General features: G+C 44.5%; 1 protein-coding gene across 1 annotated transcript; it reads right to left on the bottom strand.

The window, feature by feature from the left end:
- Positions 1–2,770: 2,770 nt before the first annotated feature.
- Positions 2,771–12,576, bottom strand: MBOAT4 (membrane bound ghrelin O-acyltransferase MBOAT4). The gene is made up of 3 exons (XM_084835049.1): positions 12,283–12,576; positions 6,567–6,791; positions 2,771–5,719 (listed from the first exon to the last, which is right to left on the bottom strand). Exons 2-3 carry the CDS (start codon positions 6,743–6,745, stop codon positions 4,717–4,719), a joined length of 1,182 nt encoding a protein of 393 aa, XP_084691175.1. The 5' UTR covers positions 6,746–6,791; positions 12,283–12,576; the 3' UTR covers positions 2,771–4,716.
- Positions 12,577–12,584: the final 8 nt, after the last annotated feature.

Raw genomic sequence — 12,584 nt, 5'->3', positions numbered from 1 at the left:
AGTCTGGTGACAGCTAGGAACCTGGCAGCCAGGCAATGCGGGGGTAGATGTTTGCTCTCAGAACTAGGGACAGGAGGGAATTAACGAGGGGTGGGTCATATTGTATTGAAAATAAAATATTTGGATGAGACACAAAAAGGTAGAGATCGCGCTTGCTCAGACCAGTTGGGCAAAGTTCAAGCAGCTGTACAACATTCACACTGAAGGTCTTTGCTCTGAAGGCTAAAAGACATCTGACATAAACGGCACTGCTGTCTTACAGAAATAGCCCTCCCGGGTACTAGGGCTGCCAGGTATGAGAACCAGAATGCACTTCTTGGCACAGGTCCTGTTGCACAGGCATGTACTATCCTCAACTGTGCTTTTCTCTTTGCATATACCGCTTTGTGGGGACAGAGGTGGGAGAGAAATTGCCACTGCCCCCACTCCACCCTGGACATTCATGGTCCACACCTTGTAGCATCCCTGGTTAGCAACGATATTTTCAAGAGGGCCACTTGGGACTGTTTCACACACTGCACAGCCACAAATCCAGATTGGCCACCAAGTATGCCCTATAGGGAGCTCCGGGTTCCCTGATGTATGTACGTGTATGAGATGTGTGTTGGCAACAAACATGTTTGTCACGTTCACACATTGCATTTTCAGATTCATACCTAAACGACCAATGGGTGAAGAGGCCCTTTGAGCAGGGAAGGCAGGGTAGTACAATGGGGGGCCCATCACCCCCATTGACTGCCATCAAAGCCCATTGCCACTCCCACCCCCCACCTCCCACATGCTTCTAGGCCAGCTCATACTCCTTCATGAGCCACTTTTGGCCCTCAGGACTCCAGCTGCTAAGTCCAATCCTACACAAAGCCCTGGTGCTTCTCAGCACCCTAACACACACATATCAGCTGGGCATTACCAAGTTCCCCTTCTGGCTCAAGTCTGTAGAACCTCTAAGAGGAAACACCTCAGTCCAATATTGACCAACCCACAAGTGGACCAGACCTAGTCCTGCATTCTGAGCCATTTTCAGAGTACCATGACAACAGCTGAGCCATGCATACATGCTGTCAGTAAACCAGACACTTTGAAGCGGTTATCATTTAGATATAGACCCACTGGTGAAGGTGAGTCGGTACTAAAGACAATCAGGTTTGGTGTACTTGTACAATGTTTAGCAGAGTATCACCATAAGCAAACAGCTTTAGAAATGTTCAAAACCTAAAACTGGACATGCTCAGAATGATATCAAGGGAGGTGGGCATAGTACGTAATTTCTAAAAAGAAGTGCGGGGACTGAGGTTTGTGTGGAAAGGAAGCCTTGCTCCTTTAATCTGTGCAAACAGGATTCTGTTGTTAAATGGTGGGGGGGGGGTGGACACCATGTACATGCTCAGAGGTATTTTGATTTATTACATATTACTTCATAACTCTTTAAAAAAAAATTCTTAGGAGACATAACCAAAGATGTGTGGTGGACTGTTGTTAAAGGAGGAGGGCTGAAGCTGTAAGATCAAGGTTGCACTATCTATCTATCTATCTATCTATTATCTATCGACACACTACACATTAAATGCATTGAATGGAGCTCCAACAAATTGTTTGGTTGTTAGCTGCAGCAGATCAAGGGCCCAGCATTCTGTTTTCAATAGCGTCCGTCCATATGCTTCTGGAAGCTCACAAGCAAGGCATGAAGCAGGAGAGCCTTCTCCCATTGCTTGCCCCCCAGAGATATACTGCTTCTGAATGTGGAAGTTCTATTTTGCTATCATGGCTAAGGAGAGTGTAAGAAGAGCCCTGCTGGATCAGATCCTAGTCCAACATCCTTTTTCCAACCTATGGCGAACCCATGTGGTACAGTGGTTAGAGTGTCAGGCTAGAACTTGGAAGACCTGGGTCCAAATCTGCCCCCAGCCCAAAACTCACTGGGTGACCTTGCATCAGTCGCCACCTCTCAGCCTAACCTACCTCACATGGATGCTGTGACCTGGGAAGAACCTTGGAAGGAGGGAGGGATAGAAATGGAATAAATCAATAACATGAACAGTGGCTAGACAGATGTCTGCAGGAGGCCCACAATAAGGGCAGGATGGCAAAAACCTTTCCTAGTTATTTGTCCCCAGCATCTGCTATTCAGAGACATACTGCCTTTGAACATGGAGTTTCTGTAGCTAATCCTAAAGACTAGTGATAATTTGTCCAGTCCTGCTCAAAACCCATGTAGGCTCATGGCCAGCACCACATTGATGATTTGGACAGCCTGTGTAATTGAGTGCAATTCTATGGTTAGTGCATTGCTACTCTTAAAATGTCATCAAAAACAAAAGCAGCCATGTTGGCCATAAGAAAAATCCCAAAATCTGAATTAGGGTAATAGCTTTATTAGACTAACTCAAAGGTCACCAAAATTATGCAAGCTTTCAAGATCTTCAGATCTCTTCATCAAGCAAGATTTTACAAAAAGCAGGAGAAGGGAATAGGATGGGAAAAAAGAGGCTGATTTCATGTTGACTTGTGCATTGTCAGCCTTCACCCCCTCCCATTCCGCCCTCCCCCCAACCTGCTTTTTGTTAACAACTTGCCTGATGAAGAGATCTGAGATCTCAAAAACTTGCACAACTTTTGCGACCTTTGAGTTGGCTGTGAACCTAATATGGATTTTAAAGTGTAATGTTTCTTTTATAACTTTTAAAATGCATACTGTTTTATTGATGATAAATTATTTTTTAATTAAAATACCTGCTGGTGGGGAGTAATACAAGGCCTTCAGAACGGTAATGGGAGTGGGTGAAGATTTATTTGGACAGACACAGGTTAAGTTACTGAGGTCTTATTTCACAAAGGAATCTACAGCATGCATAGACAGTGAGGAAACAGAAGCAACCTCTGTTGTGATCTAGGCCATAGGTCAGCTGTAGATGTCTTGCTGCCTCCGATGCACTATACTTAGCACATTATCACCAAATGCACTTACTGAGATGCTTGGATTTCGAGCATAGAAGAAACAGACTGTCAACCACAGTCCTTCAACTATGTAGGATAGGATTCATGATAGGATCATAGGATAGGGAATGAGCTGTAAAGTTGGGTCATGCTGCCGCCTGGTGATTTTTTTAATAAATTACAGCCAGCCTAGTTTTCTGTTTTTTTAGGATGCTATCGGACATCCTAGCTTGTACCATACGCTGACAAGGAGTAAGGGGGCTAGCAGGCATAAAAGCAGGCCTGTTCTCCTGCCTGCCTCTCTTGCATAATGCTGCTGTCTGCTCATTGGCTCACAAGTCTAAAGGCATAACCGCACCACGGCATTGGAGGCTGCCATATGTTCTGCAGTGGCAGTGCAATGCTACTCCCTTACACTTTGGACTTGTGAATCACTTGCCAGAGAGACAGACCACCACTAGAATTGGATGCTAAGCACAGCTGCAGCACAACGTAGGATTTCAGTACCATGGCTAAAGCATAAGGGCTTGGACAGGCATTTGTTTTTAGGAGCATCAACAGATGTTTCTCTCATAGTGGAACCATCACATTTGGTCCAATTCTGCAGCAATGACAGGTCCTGGGAGGAGAAGACACACCTGCTCTGCCACTCACTCTATTGGGGGAGTTAAAGGCATGTGCATAGGTATCCGTGTTGTTAGGTACCAACTGTATGTTCAGAGGAAAAGGTATATGATCACAGAGTCTGCAAGATAAAGGGTCCCATGTGCAACATCCCAAATATTATATTCATATGTTGCATCTAAAAGAGTTTGCTAACCACAGGAAACTTTCTTACTTTATTTGAATAGCTGGTATCCAACAGCTAAGCTAACAAAAACCTCTCTGTTGGTAAGAAGCCCCTTAGGCCAAAAAGAAAACTATTTCTTTCTTTCTCTGATTTAAATCTGGTTTGTGTTTGTGGAGTGCTTTCTAACCCTTCAGCCTAGTTATATGCAGAACTAGACATGCCCACTTAAATCAGTGGGTTTAGGCATGCCTAACTCTGCACAGGATTAGGCTGCTGGTGGTATGTAGAAGGGGGACACTGGAACCTATTAAGAAGAGTTATATGAACAGTACTGCATAACTTGGAACCTACAAATGAGAACTGAAAGTCTTCTGAAAGACTTTACTTTTGGTACCAATGGATATGTTTTTTGGGGGGGAGTCATCTGGCTCATATTACAATGGCTAAGGAGGCAAGTTAATTTCTTGCGTTTAAGTGGACATAAAGACAGATGTAACATTTTAAAATTAGTGAAGGGTGTTTGATGACAGTGTTTACTGCTGCTTTGTAAACATAAATACTTTGTTACTCATCTAAGGCAAGTTCTGGAAAATAGCATGTTTTGCATGTTTCTGCTTGTTTTAGCTTGAATAGGGAAAGGCTCCTATAGGCCAGCAGCCATGCCATCACCAACTCACCTCCACCATTCCCGATTCTTAGAGTGGTTTTACAACTGTTTTCAAAAGGTTTGTGATTTTGTTTGGACAAGGCAAAAGATGAATGAAATGTGCGTGATGAATAAACACAGTGTGCAGTTTTTATTTGAAGAAGAGAAACTGCCTGATGCATGAAGGGAGGAGCAATGCCTGGACACTATTCAGCTTGCTCATCTTTAATGCACGCTGCAAAACTACCCTTGGAGCATGGGTGAAGAACCTACTGTGACTATTTTTTAAATCCTAGCTCTGTCTGGACCTCCATTTTTAAATGATTTATCAACATGCATAATATTTCTAAGGCTGGGATGTGTGGAAGTCATGGACAGCGGAACTGCTGACTCTTCTCTTTGCTAACAGTAGGAGTGAAATGACGTAGACTAGTGGAAAGAAACTATTGTATGAAGAACACAGCCACCAAAGCACAGAGAGGCTCCTCATTTCAACGGCAATCATAATGTATGCCATAACTAGCTGTGTATGACACCACGTCAGGGTTTGATACAGCCATCTCTGAAGCTGGGATTTTGCAACTGAACCAAAAAAGCGATGAAAATGGTAATCAGCTTCTACCATAACAGCCCAGCACAGAAACCCAAAGACATGGCCAGGGTGGAGGCCGTGCCACCAGGCTGAGAAGGCAAAGGTGGCCAGCAGAGGATATGAATGGCTCCGCTGGAAAATGAGCCTTCTCAACCACTGAGCTGTACTCTTGTTCCATGTTCGGGTAAAGGCAGCAATCATGTTGGTTGTTTCTAGGGCCCAAATGTCTGTGTCCAAGAGGACTCCATCAGCAGTCTCTACATGTTGATCATGGCCAAGTTTCAGTCCCAAACCAGCTGCAAGGAAGAGGGACTCGTCAAGCATCCAATGAGAGTAATACGTCAGCCTGAAGAACAAAGCTGAAGTCCACATAACATAAATACAGCCAAAGTGGGTGCAATCTGTTAAATCATCCTGAGGGCAAATGTATCCTCCCAAAATATTTTTCAAAAAGCCCAAAATCAGAGCACCCAACCCTTTTTGAGTGGCAGCCCAGAGGGAGCATGCAGAAGGTGGCGTTCTGGAATGCCTCATCCATGTCTGAAATCTGTTGAAAGAACACAGAGGGCCTCCCAGCAGGGTAGGAAATGAGAGCAGATAAGTACAAAATGGCAGTGCCTGGAGCAGATGCCACCAGGGTGGGGCCTTCTCTTCATCACTTGGCGACCCCATCCTCACTTTCCTTTCATGAATATCCAAAGCCAGTGAGGTGACCCTCTGGGTCAACAGCATGAGGGCAGAAAGCATGATGGAAAATCTGAAACAGAGCAGAGGCAACACTCAGTGGAAGAAGAACATATGCTTTGCATTTATGGGGCCCTGGCTTCTAGGCCTTGGTGCAACCTGTTATATTTTACGCCAGCCACAATCTAACCGAATGAGCCTACAATCCCCTTAGTCCTCATTCCGTCCTGAAACTAAGGTTATGTACATGTAACAGAGCTGAATGCATGTTTCCCTGTTTCCCTTCCCTGCTATCTTCCTCCCCTCATTCTATTGCCGCCCCTGTATCAAATTCTAGATTGTAAGCTCCTTCAGGCAGAGAACGTCTTTTTGTTGTGACTCTGTAAAGCATCAATCATGTACATTGATGGTGATATATAAACTGGAAAAAAACCCAAAGAAACTAACATGTATACAAGACTTCAATCAGGACCTTTAGCAGCAATATATCTTTCTTCCTCTACCACCTGCTCTTTCTGCTTAACACTGAACCTGACAAAGTGTTCTGTAAAACTCAAAACTAGCTCACTGCTCAGGGATTGTTAGTCTGGGCATAATTTTTAAAAACTGTGTTACCGTACCAGTTTATATGGGATATAATTGCCATAGCACTCAGTAAAAATAAAGAGAAAAACCAAAACTAAAAAATAAAATGTTTACTGCCCAGGAACGGACTCTCTGGCTAAGAAGGCCCACAGCTGCCTAGGCATCTGTCTACACATGAGAGCGACCTGCTGCACATCGCATCTATGTGTTCCTACGTGTACTAAAATAATGCCAAGTAACCAGTTCCAAAACAAACTGTTCCTAAAATGTGTTCTGCGCAGTTGGTTGTGCCAGCTGTGCCACAGGTTAATAAACAGGAGGGATCACATTTTTACCTGAAGCACGCCGCTTCCTGTAGGTAATATTCTTTATAATGCAGCCAAAGATGACAGAGTGTTTGCCAGCTCATCTGGAAGAAGAATGCCCATTTGTGGACTTGCTGCAGGCCAGCTGAACGCATTACAGCCACAGAGCAGAAAGCCGGTATGACCAGCAGAAGGGCATAGCACCCCATGGAAGCACAGGCCAGGAGGAAACCACCTACCAAGAGGTAAACGTATCTAAAAAGAAGGTCAGTAATTAAGGCAGTTTTTCAGCATGGGATGTTTCCTGCTTTTACAGAAGCTCCAAAAATTGCAGAACAGAAAACGATCCTCAAAGTCTGGAACTAGAGGTTACATGGCAAACATGGGATTCCCAGATCTCTGTTTGCCAGTGCTGCCTAATGTGAATATGGGGGTAAAGAGTATTTGAAGGGGAGAAGCTGTGCTGCTGCTTCTCCCCACAACTTTTACCCTGCTGTTTTTTTCCCCAGCCAGGCTTATTTATTATGTATGTATTTATTTAAAATATTTATATCCTGCCTTTCCTCAGAAGAGCTGAAGGTGGCCAACAAGTGAGGTAAAACCATATATTAACAATTTAAAAAATCACTTACAAACCAACATTAAAACAGCAATTAAAATTATATAATAACTAGAGACATTTCAAACCAGTTCAGTAACAGAACCAATTACAATACAAATGCCTTCCTAAAAAAGGAAGGTTTTCAACATCTTTTGAAAAGATACAAAGGAGGGGACAAGATGGGCTTCCCTTGGAAAGGAATTCCAGAGTCTAGGTGCAGCCACTGAAAATACCCTCTCCTTGGTTCCTACTAAATGTATGTCTGGGGGCATTGGGGCCCATATGAAGGTTTTCAAGGGCTGATTTAACAATTTACAGACCATACCTTCATCCAAAAATGGATTTCAGGTTGGTATACATAACAATTTTAAATCAATACAGTATTAAAACAAATAAAACATTAACAAAATGATATGGCCATAAACTATACCAAAATTTAATAAGCCCAGGCAAAGGAAAAGATTCCAGCCTAGCACTGAAAGGAATACAATGCCATTGCCAGGCCTGTGGCCCTTGGGGAGGCATTCCAAAGTCGGAGCACCAGCACAGACAAGGTTCTCTCTCTTGTAAATGAAGAATGCACTTCTCTTATGGATAGAACTCAGAGAACCGCTTCCTCTGATTATCTTAATGCATAGGCAGGTTGATGGCAGGGGTGGGGATGTGCCCTACTTTACAGAGGACAGCCCTCTGTTTGAAGGGCTGTCCCGTCAAAGTCCACTTTAAAGATAAAGAACCCTAAGAAGGGAGAGCAGCGAAGGGGCCTTGAAGTTGCTCATCAACACTTCGCCTAGAGAGCAGACTGAGCAGAGTGACAGGTCAGGGTCTCTCCTCCCACAGTGAGATGCACTTCATTTCCATTTCAGTTCTAGTAATGGTTTATATATTTGCATCTGTGCATATAAATAAAAAAGGTAAAGGTGTCCCCAACCAGCCGTGTCCGACTCTAGGGTGCGGTGCTCATCCCCGTTTCTAAGCCGAAGAGCCAGCGCTGTCCGAAGACGCTTCCGTGGTCATGTGGCCGGCATGACTGAACACCGAGGTGCACGGAACGCTGTTACCTTTCCCGCCGAGGCAGTACCTATTTATCTACTTGCAATTTCTTGCTTTCGAACTGCTAGGTTGGCAGAAGCTGGGACTGAAGACGGGAGCTCACTCCGTCACGCAGCACTCGGGTCTCGAACTGCTGTCCTGCCGACCTTCCGGTCTGCAGTTCAGCGTCTTAAGCACTAAGCCACCGCGGCCCCCAATTAGCATATAAATTAGCACATGCAAATTTAATGCAAATACATGTCCTCTTTTTTGGCAATGCCTATTGGGAGGAGGCTATACTCCTTCAGATACTTGGGCCCCAAGTTGTTTAGGGCTTTTAAAAGATAACCCCAGCAGGCGTGCAGGCTCATACCGGAGAAGGTAGCCCTTCAGATGCCCCAGTCCTAACAGGTGGTGGTAGGGGGCTGGACCCCAACTGGGGGGGAGGGGAAAAGTGGACAGGAAGGAGAGGTCACAAGGGAAATGTGACAGGTGGGGGAAAGATTAAAAACATCATCCTTCTGCCTGCCTTTTCTCCCCTGCAAGTGCCCCCCAATCCCCACATGTGTGTTATGCAGCAAGCACAGAGCTGGGAATCTGAGTTTGCTGTGTAGTGTCTAGCTCTTGCCTAAGTCCCCACCACCCTTGTAAGGAAATAAGCCCACATCATTACACCTGTTAAACCTGCACCAGTACCTAAATTTGCCATTTACTTCACTGTAAATGAAGTGTAAATGACAACTGCAAAGCACCGTGCATGGTGTCACTGAAGACAGCCTAAAAGCTTCAGCTGGTGCAGAATTCTGGGACACACATAGAGCTCCTCTAGTTTTAGCACAGATTTGCTTCCCAGCTCAATTCAAAGTGCCAGTCTTTGACTGGATTTGCACAACATGCTAACCCACACTCATTAGTTGAGCATGGGCTGTTTATTGAACTGTGGGTTCGCGTGTTGTCTGAACCCATGCAGTGTGGCTTGTTAACCACCATGAACATCCCAACAACAAACCATGGGTTCTCACGTTGGCTTGTTTGAATAAAATAAGCCACACTGCATGGTTAACAAGTCACCCTGTGGAAAATGTCCTGGGTTCAGACAACACACTAACCCACGATTCAATAAACAACCCAAGGTTCAACAACAACCCACACTCAACCACTGAGTGTGGGTTAACATGTTGTGTGAACAGCCCCTTTAAAACCTTACATGGGCCAAGCATATCTCCAGGGACTCACATTCTGTCTGTCCACTCAGATAAGGTGAAGAAGACCTGTTTCATAAGGTCTCTTTTACCAAAGCGTGTATTGATTCAGGCATTTAAAATTACTTTTAGGCCACCTCTCATGGAGGAGGGCTCTCCCCATGGTGGCATCTTATTTTTAGATCTCCGTTCCTAAGGGGACTTGTCAGCCCACCTCCTTATTCTCCTTCCTATCAGCTAGTGAAGATGTTTTCTTTCTCAGATGCTTTTCCTTGTTCCTGATGTGCTTATAATTTTCTGAATGCTGGTCGTTTGGTTTTTTTTTCTCTTTACCATATTTGATTTTTTTTTTAATAAGATTACTGTTACTGTTGTAGGCTTTTAAAGCCTTGTTTTATACACTGCTTTGTGTGCTCCTTCTTGGCGAAAAAAAATCTCACAAATAAAAATAATAGTAGTAATACATAAAATAAGCATACATACCTTGCATTTATAGACAGATTCCTAGAGGTGCATAGATAATGAAACAAAACAGCAAATGGAAAGGCAGCCAGCTGGTATAAGGCTGTGGCTTGAAATAAAAATGGGATTTCCCAGTTCATTGAGACTCTGCTTCTCAAGATGCTATTTTGCTGGTGGTCTTCCAGTCCTGTCTCACCTAAGTAAAGACTCTCAGTGTACATCACCTCCTTTCCCTATATTGGGGTGGGCTGCTAATGGAGGCCACCTAGATAACAAAGGTCAGTCAATCAAAGTTAAAAAAACCCCAGTGTACTAAGGAAACCTGGATTTCCTCCCTGGATTTTCTGAAATATAATGTCAAAGAAAAAAGTAAACATATTCTTTGTTTGCCTAAATGCCATCTTTGCTGAGCATCTGTGCCATGAAGCTTAGATTGACAGATGTTACATACTTGTTCTGCTGGGTTCCTTCTGAAATATTGTTTACAAGAAGAGGTGGGAGCAGAGATAAGAGCTTAAATACCAATTACCAAACAATTTTAACATCTCCATGACACATGACATTGCCATACTTTTAAAGAATGAAAAGAGCATACACTTGCTCTTATCCTTTCTCAGTGGTTGCCATCATGTGCATCATTATATGAGAATACACTATCAGTGTACAAAATGACAACTGTAGTAGGTATGCAAAAACATTTTAATATGTTTGATAAGGGTCAATAAGATACGCAGTTGGATACCAAACTCTCCAGCTGTACTTATCTACCATGGAGAGTCCCAAGGCTAAAAGCAGGTGTGGGGGAGAGTGATTTTCGTGGGGACCACAGCAGGGGAGGAAAGGATCCTGTGCACAGCAGTCCCATCACACACTTGCCAGCAGTTAATGTTTTTTTTTAATTGACATAGTTCCTAACAACACATTTAGAGTCATGTGTAGCTGAGTAGGGAGTCATACTCAGCTCAGTAGGGATTCCAACTCAGGTCATCCCCTGGCTCAAGTCAACTACTGCCTTCATTATACCACAACACCAGTGTGGTATGTTGTAGAGTGTCAAAATAGGGCCAGGGAGACCCAGGTTTAAATACTCAGCCATGAAACTCTCTGGGTGACCGGAGGACAGTCATATCTCTTGCCTAACCTTATCTCACAGTTGTTGTGTGATTAAACTTTGGGAGAACTACATAAACCACCTTGAGCATCTGGCCAGATGTAAATGCACTAAAACAAATGCTGACTCTCATTATTATACAACCCCTTGTGTGACATGTAAGAGCTCCCTGCATGCTTTAATTGCTGCCCTATTCAGAAGTTCATTTCCTACTGGATTACAATCACCTGAGGGGAGAGCGGAGCTAAGCCCATTGGCTGCATCCCAGTCACCTGTCCCTGTGGCCTTACATGTGTTGTAGAGGTAAGTTCAGCAGTGAAGGGCCTGTCTCCTGCAGTAAGAACCTGCGTAGGTGAGCAAACTTCTGAACTGGGCTTGACCCCAACAGCTGTGTGCCTGGCTATTCACATGGTGCCTGGAGGGAGAAAGCCTATGGATTAACATGCCCTGGTCCCTACAACATCATTATTTCTTCTTCTTCTTCCAGAAACATTTTTTATAGTCAGTGGGTAGCCAGCTGGGCATGTACATCATTACAGCTGATTGTTCCATTAGTTTTACTTCAAATATATATTATCCTTTTCTACAAGAAAATAGTACTGATTTCCAGGTAAATGTGTTTAGCATCAGGGCAACAGAAGCAAACCCCAATTTATGCCTGTAGTCATGGTGCTGTCATTTAAATGAGTTTAAAATGTAACATGGCACACACTCGGGAGATATAGAAGGTTTGCAAACACTTTTGTGTTGGTTGAACATATCAGACATGTAGAAGCAATTGTAAAGCATGGAATGGCGGTGGTGTTGGGGAGGGAGAAATGTTAGTTGTGTGCCTTACAACTGAAGGAATACACAGGGCCATATAAAGGAGAGCCCCATAAGAAAAGTTCAAGGTATAAAATTACCTAGCTGCACCACCCAATTGCAGTCCTACTTTGAGTAGATCCATTGAAAAGAATGGGACTTCAGTTAGATACACTGGATACAACCCAGAGGGTCCAACGGCTGCCTGAGGCCAGTAGTACAACCCCGTTCTCCAGCGATCATGTGGAGACCCCTTCACACCTTAATTCAGCCTCCCCCAACCTGATGCCCTCCAAATGTGTTGGACTACAACTCCCAGCATCCAAGGCAGTAAGCTTGCTGGGGTGATGGGAGTTGTAGTCCAACACATTCCGGAGAGCGCCAGGTTGGAGGAGGCTGAATTAAAGTGTGAAGGTGGCTAAAGCCATGTTTTTTCCCTGCCAATGCGCCGGTGACTCCTACACGACAGGCCACAATTCAACAGTTGCTCCTTAGCCTTGCTTTTCGCGTTCATAATAAGGAAAGAATCTGCACCTGTTGAATTTCAGCCTGGCACAGCTGCTAAATGCATGGCAGCCTTGCCAAATCACTGCCAACCTCAGGCGAACAGCATTCGCTGACTTGGTCTGTCGCCGTCACGTAGACACGAGAGCGCCCCCATTCGCTCCTTTTCTGACGGAGGCGGGAGATGGGCGGAGCCTCGGGACGGCTCCGTCCCGCTGTCCCTTATTTCTCATTGGCTACGAACCGCGCCGTGCCAGCCGATAGAGCGCGAGGCTGATGAGTCGGTCCTAAGTTCGCCTCCTGCCTTCCTTTTCCGATCGTTCTACCGAATC

This window comes from Heloderma suspectum, chromosome 2, assembly GCF_057233095.1.
Source record: "Heloderma suspectum isolate Gila_16-S chromosome 2, 16-S_ref, whole genome shotgun sequence".
NCBI lineage: Eukaryota > Metazoa > Chordata > Lepidosauria > Squamata > Helodermatidae > Heloderma > Heloderma suspectum.
The sequence above is the reverse complement of the archived record's forward strand: the minus strand, read 5'-3'. Positions and strand labels throughout refer to the sequence as shown.